General features: G+C 47.1%; 1 protein-coding gene across 4 annotated transcripts in view; it reads right to left on the minus strand.

Annotated features, from left to right (window-relative positions):
- Positions 1-18,718, minus strand: part of ryr2a (ryanodine receptor 2a (cardiac)) — a 936,900-nt gene that overhangs the window by 340,497 nt on the left and 577,685 nt on the right. For all 4 annotated transcript variants that reach the window (XM_038814319.1, XM_038814304.1, XM_038814294.1 and 1 more), the window contains 4 exons: positions 16,632-16,984; positions 8,382-8,499; positions 7,040-7,200; positions 3,027-3,186 (listed from right to left, as the gene is read on the minus strand). In XM_038814319.1, coding sequence (XP_038670247.1) covers positions 3,027-3,186; positions 7,040-7,200; positions 8,382-8,499; positions 16,632-16,984 — 792 coding nt within the window. The remainder of the gene's footprint in view (positions 1-3,026; positions 3,187-7,039; positions 7,201-8,381; positions 8,500-16,631; positions 16,985-18,718) is intronic.

Consider the following 18,718-nt stretch of genomic DNA (forward strand, 5'->3'; position numbering starts at 1 on the left):
ATGATGCAACTATATCCATTCAAATGGTACTCACTGTCATGCTAAAAGTGCCACATCAATCACTGGGATAGTAACACAGTGTAAGGCTATCTTATGCTATATCATTCGATGCATAGTACGTAGGAAAGAAATAAAGGCCCAAATCTTGAGAAGTGACAATCGCTGTCAGATTGTCACTCTGCTCCTATTTTTCTGTGCCAAATCACAGCTCCACATTTCTGGCCGGACTTCCATACCATCCTCCTCCAATGTCTCTCCACTGCTGTCCAGCTGGGTGGGACTACACTCACCTGGTTTCATCCATAGCTATCTAGTTGTTAGTCACAGTCAACGGATGAATTACAATGGCTTCTCTTCCTGCTCTCACATTGTCATCTCTTGTGTCTCCGAAGGATCCCCCCATGGCTCACTCCTATTTCTCATGCTGTTCTTTGGCGAGAACATCCACAGGGACGGGGTTAATTTTCACACGGCGCTGAAAAACCCCAGCTCACACCTCACCACCACCTCTCTCAGCTTCTCTGCTGTCGCTAAATTATCCGAGATCCAGTACTGGATGTGAAGAAATTTCCTAAAATAAATATTAGGAAATCATTGCTTGCATTACAACTCCAAACTCTGTTCTCTACCTACTGAATCCATCCCTAACTGTCTTAGACAATAAACAAATCTGTTCAGAGCTTTGGTGTCAAATTTGACAACAACATGAGCTTCCGACCACATAGCCGCATCATAACGAAACCGCCCATTTCCATCTCCCTAGCATTGCCTGACTTCAGCCCCTGGATCAGCTGATGAAACCCTTATTCTTGCCTTGGTACCCTCAAAACATGATTATCCCAAAGCATCTCGGTCTCGTCTCCCACATTCTACCCTCCATCAACTTAACATCATCCAAAACTGCTGCCCACGTCCGAACTTGCACCAGTTCCACTTGCCTACCATCCCTGTGCTCACTGACCCACATTGACACCCAGTCAAGCAGCACCTTGATTTTAAAATTCTCACCCTTGTTTTCAAATCCCTTCATGGCCTCTCTCCCCGCTATCTCTGTGATCCCCTCCACACCCTCTGAAACATCGTGTTCGTCTAATTCCGGTCTCTCGAACATTCCTGAATTTAAGGTCTCCACCATTAGTGGCCGTGCCTTCAGCTGCCCAGATCCACGAATCTGCAGCGTGCTCCCTCTACCTCTCCACCTTTCTCCCTCGTTCTAAGATACTCCTCAAAGCCTGTATCTTTGATCAGGATTTTCGTCATCTGACCTAATATCTCCCAATGTGACTATGCGATATTTTATTTTCCAATGCTCCGTTGAAGCACCTTGGGATGGTTTATTGCCATGTAAATGTAAGCTGTTGCTAATGATGCACAAAGCCAGCATAATCTGAGAGTGATCATGTAGTGCAATGAGATTGTGTGCCACACTGTGAGGTTTCACTGCTACTCACACAGTAAATTGCTAATCTCCACCAGATATTCTGGGACAGTTGGGGAGTGAAGGGAAAGTGTTTCAACTCACCTCACAGTGGCAGTAGTGTGATGGTAATGTCACCTCACCAGTAACCTAGAGGTCCAGGCTAATGCCCTGCGGACATTGGAATTTAAATTCAATTCAATTAATGAATCTGGAATCTAAAGGTAGTCTCAGTAAACGGTGACAAAGGGGTGGATTTTATGGGATGCCATGTGGTCCCTGTGCCCCATCCCAGGACAAAGTTAATGACAGGCGCATCCCCGAGCCATACGGCTGCCCCTACCTCGGGAAGGGGAGATAAGGGGTATGTGTGACCTGGGAATGAGTGGTCCCCCCGATGGATGGGGTCAGATGCACAAAGGAGGCTGCCAACCCTCCTATACCACTGCCCAACGCCACTGCTTCCTACATGTCACGGGGCCAGATGAGGCACTTCAGAAGCTAATTAACAGGCCTAAGGGTGAGCAGGTTGTCCAACACCTCACCCAACGCCAATAAAATGTCAGACAGCTTTGGGGGGCAGGAGGGAAGGCCACCCAGTAGATTTTCCGAGCCCCTCCACCTTCAAACCCATGTTGTGGTGCATAAAATCCAGCCCCATGGCAAGTATCGTGGGGATGGGGAGCGATGTTGTTAAAACCCCATCTGGTTCACTAATGTCCACTGGGGAAGAACATCTGCCGTCATGATCCAGGCAGACTCACAGCAATGTGGCTGGTTCTTAACTGTCCACTAACATGGCCTTGCAAGTCACTTAGCAATTAAATACCGGCCTTGCCAGTGACGCCTACATCCCATGGAAAAAAAATAAAGAAAAACCTTTGCATATTTTCCAGTGCCCAATACAGCATTCGCAGAGGTGCCAGCTGACGGAAATCCACTTTACAATCGAATATCATGTGTAAAATAACAAGATCGAGTAAATACTTACACACAACACTAGTTGAGCTCCAGAACTCGTTCCACAAAAAACTGTGGATGCTGAGAAGCTTTTAAGACTGAGGTTCGTAGACTTTTGGTAGGTAAGCACAGTGGGCAGCAGGGTAGCACAAGTGGATAGCGCTGTGGCTTCACAGTGCTAGGGTCCCAGGTTTGAATCCCGGCTGTGTCACTGTCTGTGCGGAGTCTGCTCGTTCTCGCCGTGACTGTGTGGGTTTCCTCCAGGTGCTCTGGTTTCCTCCCACAGTCCAAAGACGTGTAGGTTAGGGGGATTGGCCATGATAAATTGCCCTTAGTGACCAGAAACGTTAGGTGGGGTTATTGGGTTACGGGGATAGGGTGGAAGTGAGGGCTTAAGTGGGTCGGTGCAGACTCGATGGGCCGAACGGCCTCCTTCTGCACTATATGTTCTATGTAAGTGCATCATATCCATGGTAAGTAGACGCCGGAATATCAAGGGATATGGAGCTAAAGTGGGTAAATGAAGGCGGGATGCAGATTAGCCTTCATCTGACTGAGTGCTGCAAACGGTTTGAGAGGGTGAATGACCTACCCCTGTTCCTACGTAGGAAAAAAAAATCAAGTAATTCTTCTGATTAATGTTACATACCTGATAATATGTATTTAGTTCCTTGCCATTGGCTGTGAATGTCAGTAAGCCACTGGCAGTATCCACCAGGCAGCCTATTTCAAGCCCATTGTTATTACGTCCTTGCCCGGGGCTCGTGCTTTCTCCCGCCCACACCATGTAGCAGTTGCTTCGCTTGATGCTACATTGGAAAAACATTTACAGAAACACTCATCATTGCTGCAGTGTGCATGTGGGCAGACATAGCGACGCAGAGACTCAAAGAGCTTTACCTCTAGAGCTAATCACATTTTTCTGTCTGTGATGTGAAAGCATTTCCTATTTCGGCTAATGTAGCTCCGAGTTTCGCTGGCGCAATTCGTTCCCCCGTCTGTTGCCAGTGAGTGATGCCAGGATCACCCACTGCCCTCCAGTAAGTCACACAAGCGATCATTGTATATTTGTGAGCCGAGAGAATGGGTGCTGGCAAACAATTTAACCATGTGAGCAATGCACCCAGACTACCCCTCCCCCCGCCAATCCCCACCCTGAGAGTCCATCGGGAGTCCCAAGTCAGCATTTACGCCGGCAGGATTTCCCACTGAAATAGCCCCCCTTCCCCCACCAAAGATGTAATGGGATTCCCGCCATGAAAGGTCAGGAACCTCTTTAGCACACATTTGAATGTCATTAGCGGGATTCCCCAATATATTATCCCCCATGGAAGAACTTTTCCGCCCAACCAAACTCTGCCAGCACAATGACACATCAGCGGGGTTGGTAACAGGTCCTGACAAACAGGGGCCTGGCGAATGGTCCCAGCCGGAGGAGGAAGAGGTTCATGCCCGGGCAGTACCCTGGCACTGCCCAGGGTCGAGCCCAGGCACCGCCGGGGGAGGCAGTGCATTTCCAATGGGGGGAGCTGTGGCAGGGTGGGTGGGTCCCGTAATTGTGGCGAATTCTTTTTCTTTTTGCTTATTTGAAAGGCACCCCAGTCACAGTAACTTCATTGAAGCCTACTTGTGACAGTAAGCGATTATTATTATCTCTCAGCAGGCGAGGTTGCCGGTGAGGCGGACTGTTTTTTCAGACCACCTCTTAACGTTTTTTTCCTAAGTGTTGGCAAACACGATAGGGAAAAGCCAGCAACGCATCTGGGGGAGTGCTGCCCTCTGCTTTTCCTGCCGGCGACAATATTTCGGAGAAAAATTGAAAAATTCCACCCATGATATCTACCTGTGCACTTTCTAGTGGGCGATTGGTATTAAACAGGAGTGGGAATGTATGATTGTTTTTCTCCTGTTGTCACTAGGGTAGGGAGAGAAATGAGAGCACCCCACTGCAGTTCGGTTTGCAATTCCAAGCATATCACACTTAAAATAGAACCACTTTCAACAGTGTAACCCATGACTAATTGGCAGGCGTGTATCATTGGCCGGGATTTTCCTGTCCTGTCCATGGGAAATTGGGCGAACCAGCAATTCCCACTGGCTTTCAATGGGAATTAAGGCTCCTGAAAATCCCAGCCATTATCTCACTGGGAAGCATGTCTAATATCTTTATGCTACGTATGGCAAGGTAATTCCAGCATTAATCAAAATATTTTCACAACAACCTATTTGAAGCTCAGGAGCATTAAGGAAATCTGTTCACATCTACTGACTGACTTAATGGAGGTTACTTCCAGTTGATTCAACAACCAATGGCCAACACTTGAAAATCAGGAAAGGTGCACCTTGACTACCCCACTGAAGCCAAGGCCCCCTTGAGTGGTCCAGAACCCACCCACCTTGTTTCTAGCAGAAGGTTGACTGTTTCATTAAGCTGCAGACTCCCAATAACAATTCTTCTCCGTTTGGAACAGATACTGAGTGACCGGGCAATAGTCTTTAAAAGGATTGCTGATTGCCACATACAAAACAGCTGAAGCCATTTTTACATTTTTTATTGTGGGACTATTAAAAGTTTCAGTCCACTGCCCGCTCACATAATCACCACTCAAGCCTAAACCTCTGGCATTCCCTTTTTTAACATTTATTTCCTCTTCGTGATGTTCCTTAAAATCGGCCTCTTTGACCAAGCTTTCGATCGGTCCAAATATCCCCTCATGGGATGGCATGGTGGCACAGTGGTTAGCACTGCTGCCTCACAGCACCAGGGACTCGTGTTCAGTTCCGGCCATAGGCGACTGACTGTGTGGAGTTTGCACTCCCTCCCCGTGACTGTGTGGGTTTGCTCCGGGTGCTCCAGTTTACTCCCACAGTCCGAAGATGTGCAGCTTGGGTGATTTGGCCGTGCTAAATTGCCCCTTAGTGTCCAAGGATGTGTAGGTTAGGTGGGGTTATGGAGTTACAGGGCTAGGGCTGGGGAGTGGGCCTAGGTAGGGTGCTCTTTCAGAGGGTTGATGCCAACTCGATGGGCTGAATGGCCTCCTTGTGCACTGTAGGAATTCTATGATTTCATGTCAAATTATGTTTGATAATACCTTGGAATGTTTTGCAATGTTCAGGACAGTGTATCAATGCACATGCAGCATCCTTTCTCTGTGAACGAATTAATATCGTCAAAGCCCCTGGCAGTGATCCCTGCAATGTTTCTCGATTGGGTGTGGCCTGTATGTTACCCTGACAGCATTCATGAGGACAGGACTGCCATCCAAGCATGCGTATTATGAAATGTCGGTTGTGTAGTCTGTTTGTCGCACTTTGCAGTACGATCTGGATTGAGGGAACATTGCTCGAGTTGTAACAAAATCTTGTTTGTTTCCTTTCTTCAAATGATACATTTTCGCTCATGGGTCCAACTAAGGATTACCTCCCATCGTCCTTCTTGTTCGTTCTTCCACATCTATGGAAAATCTTGACCTCATTACCATCACAAAAGCATTTCTAAAACTGTCTCCCACAAACTTGGGGCAAGATTTTACTCTCCCCCATCAATGGGTTTGAAGGTGGAGGGGTACCGTAAAATCTAATGGGTGGCTGTCCTGCCGCCTACCCACCCACCCACTCACCCCAGACTTATCTGGGATTCTACACGGCGCAGGGGAGGTATTGTGCATTCTTTGGTCTATTGAGGCTCTCAAATGGCGGTACGGTGGACAGTGATTAGCACTGCTGCCTCACAGCTCCAGGGACCCGGGTTCAATTCCGGCCTTGGGTCACCGTCTGTGTGGAGTTGGCATTTTCTCCCTGTGTCTGCGTGGGTTTCCTCCCGGTGCTTCAGTTTCCTCCCACAGTCCAAAGATGTGATGGTTAGGTGGATTGGCCATGCTAAATTGCCCCTTAAGTGTCCAAAAGGTTAGGTGGGGTTACTGGGTTACGGGGATAGGGTGGAGGCGTGGGATTAAGTAGGGTGCTCTTTCCAAGGAATGGTGTAGATTTGATGGGCTGAATGGCCTCGTTCTGCACTGTAAATTCTATAATAAGTGACTGAAAAATGCCACTGAAGGGTCTCATCCCATCCCCACCAATATGTTATGCATTGCAAGGAGAGAGCCACACCTTGCAGGAGACCTGGCAGCTTTAGCTGTGCACACTGGTGACACACCCAAACCTCCTTTATGAGCCCCCTGGGCCCTTCAGAGGCCCCTCTTCCCCAAATTCATCCACGCCTTTAACCCTCCCTGGCCTCTTAAACCAGACCTTCATCCTCCTCGCTGAAACCCCTGGCCCCAGACTTGCCTGGGCTCCTTGGCATGGTGGGACTTCCAGTGGTAATGCCCACTGCCTGCCTAATCGTGGGCCTCATAAAATCCAGCCCCTGATTTCTCTTTCATGCTGAATGCTTCTTTTACCGTCAATCGTTCAACTCAATTTAAAACTTCATTCAGCTAAGACTCAAATGTTACTCCCATGTGTAGGGAGACATCTCTTTTTGATCTGTAGACTGCATAGAAGATGCTTCCTTCCCCCTACATAAATGAACAAAACCCTAGCCAGGAAACATTCCTCAATCTCTCCAAGATTCAACTGTTTGGTCAAAATATTATTGGCTGGTGAGCTTTGAATGCACAACCACACTACAATTCTTTTGAAACAATGCACAAACCGTACCTTTCATGGACCTTTCCTTTCTCGTCTCCTAGTGTTACTGTCACAGTGCGAACCTTCTCCAGGTCATAAGCAGTGTCGTACTGATGAAAATCTGAGGTAATCCAACCAACCCATACGTTTGTTGGCTCCTGACCAGGAAATATTCTCACAGAATAGTAGTACTGTAAATGAGGAAACTTTATCAGCATAGAGGCTCTGTAAGCCAAACCTCAGAACATTTATTCCATTTTTCAGACCCTCAAATGTTGAAGGCAATTCACCGGCACGCTATTAGCATGACACAGAGACACAGAATGTTACCCCCCAATGTAGTTCCTTGGCTTACTCCAGGGGCAAAACAGCCTCATCTCGCTGGAAAAAGTTTATCCACAAATAAAGTCCCAATAATAATTTTGTTTTAAATACCCCTGCACAGTTGCTCGATGTTCGCTATGTTGTCATCCGTTCTGTTTATCACCCCGCAATGCAAATGAGGAAAAACCAGATCGCTGGAAGCCAACCACTTTGCCGAACTGCTCCAGTTTAAATTATTCTGCTGCACACAGAAACTGGAGAGAAAGACTGATGTTGGCAGGGACTTAAGCTGGAATTCTCTAGTCATCGGGATTCTCTTTTCCCGCTGGTGGGGGATGGCACACCGCCCTGTAACATGCGGCTGAAGTCTGGAGAATCACACCCCGAGTCATGCAGTCAAATACAAAAGTGACCTGTATCTGACAATGCTTCATATGAAACTGTTCATCTTAGTTATAACTTAGAAAGGGTGGCACGGTGACACAGTGGTTAGCATTGCCACCTCACGCCGCCGACGGCCCAGGTTCGATCCCAACCCCGGGTCCCTCTCCGTGTGGAGTTTGCACATTCTCCCCGTGTCTGAGTGGGTCTCACCCCACAACCAAAAGACGTGCAGGGTAGGTGAATTGGCCACACTAAATTGCCCCTAAATGGAAAAAAAGAATTGGGTACTCTAAATTTATAAAATAAAATAAAATAAAAACTCAAAATACATTTTCATTTTGTTTCCACAATTGTTTAAATTAACATATCAGCATATCTGCCACCGTCGTGTTTTGTACCCCAAAACCAGAAAACAGCAGACAGAAGAATAGAAAACAAAATAAATGATGCATGCTCCAACTATTTATTATTCAAATTATTTTATTGCTTCACATCTATTCATGCTTTATAAAAATACTGGACGAAAGCAGGTAAATCAATGGGATTCACAGCCACATTCTATTTGATCATGCATTTGAAAACTGATTTGCAAACAAATAAAAATGCTTTATGTATCTGGTCAAAATATAATTTCAATTGATGGCGAGCATCATAAACCACTTACTGTTGTTGTCTGCATCAGAAAGTCATAATCATCCCTATCCTCTGCCAGTACCTCCTCGGTCAGTCGTGTTGAAGAGTGAGCCAAGTTATAATCAGGTTTTGTCCTTTTTAACATAAACCTGAAAAAGGGGTGTTTTGTTTGTAAGCAAGAGTACATTTGTAGCACTGTTTTACTACACCAGTAGTATGTCATCTTAACAAAAACGTTCCATCCATTACTGGCTCCAAATGTTGTCCTCATTACAATGCGAATTAATGTGACTTGCAGTAAATCACAGTAATAAGGTTTATTCTCGCTGGGCTGAATTCTCCCATTCGGAACTAATTCCTGTGGCAGGGACAGGGGCAAGGATCTGCAGTATTTCCCACCCCGGAGGCTGGCAGGAATTCCCGTTGTTTAGTGCAACCCCAGCTTCATTAGCGATGCAGTCAGGGGTTTCCCGACCTATTGCGTAGCGGGGCAGTCAGATGGCTTCCATCCTAGACCCATTTTTGGAGCTCCCCACTGCATTGTTCCCCCCTACCTGCATGTCATTGAACCTTCCGCCGGGGGTAGTCTGAACATTGATTTGACTCATGCGGGCTGTGGACTTTAATCCTCTTACCCATGGCGGGTTTGGTGTCGGACAATCAATTTGATAGGCATTAATGGCCACTTAAAAGCCTCATCCCACCATTGTTGACATTAACCCAGCGGCGGACTGGGGTCTCGCCATGCAGGGAGCATGACAGGCAAACTCTCAAGTGTCTGTTTGCGGGCCCTAAAGGGATGGAGGTCCCTCGTTCAAAGGCACTCAGCACCTGAGACCTGAGATCGAGAGACCTGGCATCAGGAAGCGGAAGTCACTGAAAACCATGCTCTCTCCACGTGCCCCCATAACCCCTTCCTGCCATCACTCACCTGTACCTGGGTTCCCCCCTTGATCTGAGGTCTTGGGTGGATGAAGTACCAGCTGCAGCCACTGCCTCCCCAGTGGCGCTGCTGACTATGGAAGCGCCACCAGCCTATGATTGGCTGTCACTGGCCTGACTGGTATTTAATGCGATTGGCCTTCCCGAATAGAGGTGACGTAGGGCTCTCGAAGACTCTCCAGCTAGTGGGCAAGACCCCTTTGCCTCTATTAAAACAAAACAGGTTTGAAACAAACCTGTTAGACTTTAACCTGGTGTTGTAAGACTTCTTACTAATAAATTCAGCCCAACATGTGGACATGACTGTCACACAGCTCAGCAGCTGTGTCTAGGGCGTACCCTTGTCCGCAAGCAGCTAGCTTCTTATTCACCAGCAGGACTAAAGATGAAAGGATGAGGATTGGTGCAATACGAAAGCATTGAGGCAACTTCATTTATTCTCTCATAGAGAATGGCCATCACTGGCGAGGCCAGCATTTGTTGCCCATCTCTCATTGCCTTTGAACCGAGTGACTTGCCGCACCATTTCAGAGGGCAGTTAAGAGCCAACCACATTGCTGTGAGTCAGTAGCCACATTTAGACCAGGCCAGGTAAGGATGTCAGTTGGTCACCATTGCTGAAACCTTTGTTTTGATTCCAGATTTTATGAATTGAATTTAAATTCCGCCAGCTACCGTGTGCCCAGAACATTAGCCTGGGCCTCTGGATTACTAGCCATGTGACTTGGTCACTCTGCCACCATCACTGCCAGAAAAGGAGGCACAGATTGGCATGATGCACTGCTAGTGATCACACACCAGTTGCACATTAAAGCAACAGAAGGTGTAACAAATGACGAAGGCAGTGACTGATATTCAGGAGCCGTCATGGTAATTTTGAGTTCAGGCACTCATGCTGTGGACTTGGATACAGCCTGTGAAATGTGCAAATCTTCATGTCGTGGCCAGCAGTTTCCTGTAGTCCACGGGGAACAAACCCATCTCCTTTAGAAACATGGTATCGGTGACCTGTTTCGAGAACCGTGAGCTGTAGACTGACAGAAATTACTGATAAAACCCATTACTGGAGTTGCAGGCTGTGGCAAATTTGACTACAACAAGCCTTGAGTTGCCACTCCGGTTGCCGGAGGCAACACTGGTCTGTTTGTGGCAGCCTCCTGGGAAACGCACAGCCCCCTATGCCCTGCACCTTTGAGAACTGCAGGTATAGTCGCCCATGAACTTTGCACCCTGTTGGGAGGATAAGGACATCCGCGGAGTCTCCTCCTCATAACAAAATTAAGGCCAACACTACCGTGCAGTGCTGACTGAGTGCTGCACTGTCGGACGTGCTGTCGTTTGGGTGAAATGTTAAACAAATTTGTCTGCTCAGCTGGATGTTAAAGATCCCATGGGACATTTCTGTGGAAGAACAGAAGAGTTAGCCCAGTGTTCTGGTCCATATTTATCCCTTAATTAACATCACAAAAGCAGAAGATATGGTCATTATGACTTTGCAGTTCGGCAGAGATTGCTGGGCACAAATTGCACCGTCTACATCACAACAGTGACAAAGTGCCTAAAATACTTCATTGGCTGTGCAGCACCTTAAGTCATCCAATTGTTGCGAAAAGTGCCACGTCGATGCAAGTCCTTCTTGCTTCCTTTCCGTGCTCTCCTTTCAACTGCAGTTCGATGTGGCCTTGCCTTTCTGTGTGTTACTGCCCCTCTCCTTCCTCTGGGCTTGAATTGGTCTCTAATTTGAGAGAGAGTTGGGACCGCCTCAAGCTTACCGAAGATTACCCATACCCCAGTGAAAAAGAGTCGAAAGCAATTCTGCACCCAGGTAAGACTGTGAGCTAACAGGAAGATATTTATCCAACGTCTGCAGCAAGTTAAAATGAAGGTGAGTTCCCTGTCTCCTACCCGGTGGGAAGGTGCCAGCCACCTGTATTACCCATGCTTTGTGGGCGGGTTCAAGGAGGCAGCGCTGAGTCAGACTAAAGTGGTGCTTGGGTCCTAAATGGGACGCGGATTCTCACTCTAACATATATTAATTAGACCCCCCGGGAGGAGCACTGCCTGCCAAAATCACAGTCTGTCCGCAAGCTGCAGCCGGTGGGCTTCAGGGAAAAACACGTCTGCCTACACAAACCATATGAATCACTGACAACAATGAAAGGATGCTGACTGCAGCTAAGTCAACACCACTGAATTAGTAAACTCTCAGTGCAATTGACATTGCTGGATGAATAATTTTCTGGAGCTGGGGCGGGAGGGGGAGAACCAGATAAGTGCAGCAGTGGGCGAGCGGCTACAAATTGAACATAGTAGTGGGCACCAGTGTATTCATCAATTCACAGCGCACGAGGCACAGCAGCAGATTGTTAAATTAATGGAGTGCCAGGGAGCAAAGAATTAATACATTTGTCAAGAGCAAAAAAAAAGGACCAAAAGCTGAACATCAGACAAAACGGCAAATGGATAAAATGTCGGAGTATCAAATGCAAGCCAATTAATTAAGTCGTAGAGTAGCAGACGCAAGAAAGGGTTAACACGTTAATGGAAAACAGGCAGAGGTGAATGAATGCATGCAGAGTGGAAAGATGCATTAACAATGGATTAATAGAGCAACCCACACCACTGATTAATAAATGTAGTGGGAGCAAACCAACTAATCAATAAAGTAATGGAGCAGCAGCAGAAACAATAAATGGATGAGTGGAGTTGCCAGCAAATTGATTTAGCTTTGTGTGGTGTGACCACTGTCTTACAAACAGTCAGTTTGTCCAGTGAATTAATGCAGTAGGGTGCGCACCCGATGGAATATTAAATTCATCGAGCAATGGCTGCATAACCGGTAAAGTGATTACTGGTGAAGTGATGAAGTGACGGAGCAGTGGGGCAGACCAGCAAGTCAATAAATGAATGCAGCAGCAAACACCAGTGACTACAGCGGGCACAGCCACCAGATCAATAAATGAATAGGGCAGTGGAAATATGTTGGGCTGGCAGTCCTGTTTGCCTAGTCATAGGAAGAATTTCATTGCTCATCAGAACACTGAATGAAGCAAGAAAGATGATTCCATACATTACAAATTTTAATTACAATGCAACACTGAATCAATCGGCCTTCCTTTGTTTTTGGAAGAGTGACTTTGAAATAGCCTAAACTTTTAAGGACATCACTGAGTGTTTCCCAGGAGCTCTCTGAACCAACTACCCTAACTTTGACGAGCTCAGCAGCGGAGACCCTGGATGAGTCAGTAAGCAAGGGAGTAAATTTTCCAGTCCCACCTGGTGTAGGAATCGTCCCAGGTGGGATGGGCAATATGATGGACCATTGAAAGGTCCATTGACCCCGGGCGGGAATTAGAATCTCTACGGTGCAGAAGGAGGCCATTCAGCCCATCGAGTCTTCACCGACCCTTCGAACGAGCACTCTACCCATATCCACTCACCCAACCATCTGTCCCTTAACTCCATAACCTAACTTACACATCCCTGCACACTAAGGGGCAATTTAGCATGGCCAATCCACTTGGACTTTGGGAGGAAACCGGAGCACCCGTTGGAAACCCACGCAGACACAGAGAGAATGTACAAACTCCACATAGACAGTGACCCAAGCCGGAATTGAACCCAGGGTCCAGGCGCTGTGAGTCAGCAGTGTTAACCACTGTACCACCGTGTCGCCCATTGTTCAATGAATTTATTATTCAATTTCTGGTCTCAGGGCTGGGGGGTTAGGAAAGTCCCACCCAAGGTTGCAACTGAAGTTACAGAGGCCAATCAGAAGTTTCTTCTCTCAAACCCCCCCCCCCCCCCCCCCCCCCCCCCCCACCACCACCACGGAAATTCCTCGTGTTGGAATCTATACAGTCGTATGATGGGAATCGGCAAATCTGATCTAGAACAGCTGATCACCATGTTGAAAGGTGCAAATACCATTAGACACAAGGTAAAAATGAGAAAGGTAAATCAGAGTGTGGGAAGGTACTAGGCAGTTGATTGAAACTGCAGAAGAAATGTCTCCAGCGCCAAATGTACACAGTCCAGCTTAATTTTCTCTATAGGGGCCCTGGCAATCCCGACTAGGAACTACGAGCAATCTTTGGAGGTCACACCACATTTGGGTAATCCTGAACTGTGAGAATTGAATAAGTCTGTTTAATCCAACAGAAGTTTAAGAAGGGAAATAAGCAAAGAAAACTTCACTCTACAAACTTCATACGGATACATTTTCTGAGTGCCTCCCACTGTGATACTGCAGCTTTGGGGGAATGGGGAAATACTGGTTGGTGCAGTTAAAGAGTGGTCATCTAACTTGCCAGCCAAGTTATGGCTGTGACGGGAAGAAACCCCAGAGAAATTTCACCTCTGAGGATCCGGCATTCTAATGCAGATGGCAATATAATGGAGTACAATGGCAGTTAGACAGATTCCCAATGAAAACTGTAGGAAGAAGACAAGTAGAGGGAGATTTTGCATTCATGTTCGCCATGAGTATAAATGGTGACATGGGTACAATATTGTGAGATGCGGGAAACGAGATTCTCGCCCACAAGACCATGCTTCCCAATTTTCCCCACCCCTCACTGGTGATGTAAGGAGAGGGCGGGGAAATTGGCCACAAAGGGCGGGAACCTTATATTTTAATAAATTAACATATTATTAAAGGAATTCCCAAAAACATGATCCCCCTCAGTAAATATTCAGACCGCGCCGACGTGACAGATTACAGCAGCTTTATAAGAACGGGAATTGGTCGAAAGAAGCATGCCAGGGGCGACAAGGGAAGTATAACCTTCCGGGGGGAAGAGAGATATACCCTGGCAATGCTCTGGAACTATCCATGGTACAGATTGACACTGGCCCGGCATAGACTGGCATTGCCAACCTGTGCCGGGGCAGTGCAAGAGCAGGCTTTCTGGAGAGCCTCATGGAGGGGTATTCCCTTATGTGTGGTGGGTGGGGAGGGGGGGTGGGGAGGCCAATGCCTGTGAAGGGGGCGGCAATGACTGGTGAAGAGAGAGAATGCTTGCAATATTGCCATGGTGGTAGGTGGCGGCGGCGGCAGGGGGCGGGGGGGGGGGGGGGGGGGGGGAGAAAATACTTGTGTGGTGGTGGGGGCGAGAGAGAGAGCCCCCAATATTTGTGTGGTTGTTGCGGGGAAGAGGGAAATAGGGCCCCAATCTGGGGGGTGGGTGGCAAGATGGATCGCCCTGATGCTTGTGGAGAGTTGCATTCCAGCACTGATTGAGACGCCCTTTAAATGATGGCGGGCCGATCTCTGTGGAGTCAACCGTGCCGGCTCCATCACGTCCCATACCACCAGGGTGCCGGTGTAAACCACAACCCCAGATTTTCTGTGCACTGATTGCCAGAAAATCTGGCCTAAAATCTCAGCTGTGCATCTAGAGAAATGCACGGCGGTTTTCATTCAGTGCCTGTCACTGAAACATTATGGTAAAATTCCGCCTGTAAACGGGGTTTGTTAATATAACAGGGACACTCTTGTTTAGACCTAATCAACTATTCTCTTAAATGCAAAATAATTTTTAAGAAAACTCCTGTTTCTTCAAAAGATTTTGGGAAGAGTAACTTGAACCGTATTGCATCCAGCAGGAGTGTTAAAAATATTCGTTCAGGGAATGTGGGCACCGCTGACTGGGTCAGATTTTGTTGCCCATCTCTAATTGCCCTGGAACTGAGTGGTTTGCACAGCCCTTTCAGAGAAGGGCAGTTAAGAGTCAACCTCATCACTGTGTGGGTATGGAGACACATGTAGGCCAGGCCAGGTAAGGATGACAGATTTCCTTCCCTAAAGGACATTAGTGAACCAGATGGGCTTTTACAACAATCGACAATGGTTATCATTAGACTTTCAATACCAGATTGTATTGAATTCATATTTTGCCATCTGCCCTGGTGGGATTCGAAACCGGGACCCCAGAGCATTACGCTGGGTTTCTGGATGAATAGCCCAGCGACAATACCACTATGCCAAGGCTTCCCCTAAGGCAATCAAGCGCATGACTCTAGTCAGAAGCATTAAACTCAATTTTAACCCTGCCTGCCCATTGGAAAAATGTTTTCAACAGGTCGGTGCATTCCAAGGAGCTGGAAGCAGGACTTCCAGTCAGGAGGAAGTCCCACCTCAGAGAGCTGCTGGCCAATCTGACATCCCGGCAGCTCCTCTAGTCCCAGAAACCCTGTAAGCCACAGTGGACAGGACTGGGGCTGCAGCCTACACCCTGAGTGTCCAAGACCAGGTCAATGATGGAGTCTCAGGGCAGTAAGGAGAGGTGAGGCCTGGGGGTGGGGTGGGGTGGGGGGGGGGGGGGGGGCTTGTTAGTGTAGAGGCCAGTAGTAAAGGGACCACCCGCAGGGAGAAAACCTTGTGGGAGGGGTGTGCCCGAAGTTCAAAAAAGGTGTTGTTGAGGCATCAACCCCCCCTCCCCTTCCCACCTGAAAAGTGAACAGGTTCCCTTTCTGGCCAGAAAGGTGAGGCTGGGTGGAAAATGGTCCTTAAGTGGCCATTAATTTACCACTTAAAGGCCTCAATGGGGGAAAAGGAAGGCACGTCAGATACCCCAGTCCTAGCCTATCCCACCATAAATTTGTGGAGAAATCCTTGCATGTGTGAGCCAGGCGGGGAAGCTATCCGGGGAATTTGATGCCCCCCCCCAACCCCATCCCACCGACAGGCGCAGTAAAATCTTGCCATGGTTCTCCATGGGCCACTTAGGTCCATAAGATAGAGCTTTGTAGGCCACAGATAGGGTATTAATATGATAAAGAGCTTGGTGTTCTCATCCCATTTGCCAGACACTGACACTTTTACCAGTACATTCAACAGGCTCTGCATCAAAAAAGTAATTATCAAAAAAAGCTATTATCAATCTGTATTAAATCATATAAGAAAGAAGGATATGTTAATCTAAAGAGCTTCAACATCCCAGCTGCAAGCAAAGGATAACTTTTACAGCATACACCTGATGCTCGCACATATTCACTTTTAAAACTATTTTGTCCATTCACATTGCAAAATAATTGTTTTGCATGAAGATGCAAGTTGGTCTGTTAATGTTTTGGCAATAGCAGTAACTGAGGTGAAGATTGAACTAGCGGTGCTAGCTGATATCCAAGGTCCATCTCAAGCTGTACTCTAAACAACGTCAGTTAATTCCTCTCGCACCAAGTATCCATTTCGCTTGTGAAGTGTTTGTTTAATCACATCAGAAAGAATAAAGCTTTCACCTTAGCATTTGAGAATGATTCAAACTCAGCTTCCGAAGGCAGAAGGACAGTGTTCCAATAAAGTATGAAACTCGAGAACAGCAAAGGGGTCACTCACCTCTGTTTCAGGCGAGAAGGCTTTTCTTGATTATAATCCTTATGGTTGTTGAATTCTGCTTTAGTACTTTCTTTCTCTTTTTCTGACGTGGCTGAGGCCAGGTGTCCATGTGCTGTCTTCATTAGAACTTCGAAATCAGAGTCCGCGTCAAAGTCTTCAATTTCATTTTTCTGAGGTAGGATATTGGTATTTGCCAGACTACCGATGGGCATCTTGCAGAACACCTCCGCACATTCAAGGGGCATGCTCAGGCGATAGAAAACAATGTCGGTGTTGCTGTTCTGAGATCCAAATGACCTCTGTATGACCTTCAAGCAGGGCGAGCTATCGACAGTGCCATCTATTCTTGTCACCTTGACATAAATGCAACAGAAGGACCAACAATTTTATGTCTAATTTCAGCATATTAATTAAAATGTGCAAAATAATGAATGGCATGTAATAGCGACATTCCTAGCGAAGGTATTTGTGAAAATCTAACCATCCACTCTGAAGAAAAACAAAATGTAATTTGCTTACGATAAAAGCCCACGAGACATATTACTTGGAGCTTTTTGTAGCATGGCCTGGTCACAAAGATCTGGGCTGAAAAGTTGTTTAAATAACCTTTAACCTGTGAGTGCAGGAACGGCCTTACCATTTTTACGATAACATGACCTGCAGCTGGCATGTTTGATGTGTAGCACTGACGTATGTGAGTCAGTGGATCTCTTTTTAATTCATTCATTTATGGGATGTGGCTGTCGCTGGCAAAAACCAGCATTTATTGCCCATCCCTAATTGCCCTTGAGAAGGTGGTGGTGAGCCACTTTCTCCAAATGCATGCTGTTAGGTTGGAAGGGCATTCCTGGACAAGTGACCCAGTAGATGATTAAGGAATGGGAAATATATTTTATATTCAGAATGAGGGATGCCTTGGAAGGGAACTTGAAAGCAATGGTATTCCCGTACGTCTGATTTCCTTGGCCTTCGAGATGTTTGCGGCCAGTCATTCTATTAAAGAAGCCTTGTTACTGCAGTGCATCTTGTAGATGGTACACACTATTGCCACATTGTGCTGGAGGTGAAAGCAGTTCATATTTAAGGTAATGAATGGGGTGCCAATAAAGCAGATTTTTCCTGGATGACGTTGGGTATTTTGAGAGTTGTTCTTGAGAGCTTGCACTCATCCAGGCCAGTGGGGAGTATTCCATCACAGTCCTGATTTGTATCTTATCGATGGTGAACAGGCTTTGGGGAGTCAGGAGGTGAGTTACCCACCTCAGAATTTCCAGTTTCTGACTTGCTGTTGTTGTCACAGTATTTATGTGGTTTGTCCCATATATTTTCTTGACAATGGTGACTCCCAGGATATTGATTGTGGGGCATTCAATAATGATAATGCCACTGAATTTCAGGACGGGGTGGTTAAATGCTCTCTTGTTGGAGAATGTCACTGCCTTGTGTGGCTCAAAAGTTACTTGCCACTCATCAGTCTAAACTTGGATGTTGTCCAGGTCTTGCTGCATATGGGTAAAAACCACTCGGTTATCTAAGGAATTGCAAATGGAATGGAATGGAACATTGGGCAATCATCAGTGAACACCACCACTCTCTCCTTATGATGAAGCATTGGGTTTCAATCAATATCCTCCAGAACTGCAGCCATGTCCCAGGGCCGAGATAATTGGCCTTCAATGACCACAACCACATTCCTTTGAACTAAGCATGACTCCAGCCAGTGAAGAGGTTCCTCCCCATCTCTCCAACAATTCCCAATTGACGTCAATTTTACTCTGCCTTCTTAATGCTGCACACAATCAAATGCTGCCTTAATGTCAAGGACAGTCACTCTCCCCTCCCAATTGGAATTCAGTTTTTCTGTCCATTTTTGGACCAAGGCTGTAATGCAATCTAGAGTCCGATGGTCCTGGCGAAACCAAGAGCATTGGTGACCAGTGCCGGGATTCTCCCCTACCCGCGGGGCGGGGGGTCCTGGCATAGCGGAGTGGCGCCAACCACTCCAGCGTTGGGCCTCCCCAAAGGTGCAGCCTTTGACGCCCGCCGCCTGGCGTCGGGGCTGGCCGAAAGGCCTTCGCCGGTTCTCG

The sequence above is a fragment of the Scyliorhinus canicula genome, chromosome 1 (assembly GCF_902713615.1).
Source record: "Scyliorhinus canicula chromosome 1, sScyCan1.1, whole genome shotgun sequence".
NCBI lineage: Eukaryota > Metazoa > Chordata > Chondrichthyes > Carcharhiniformes > Scyliorhinidae > Scyliorhinus > Scyliorhinus canicula.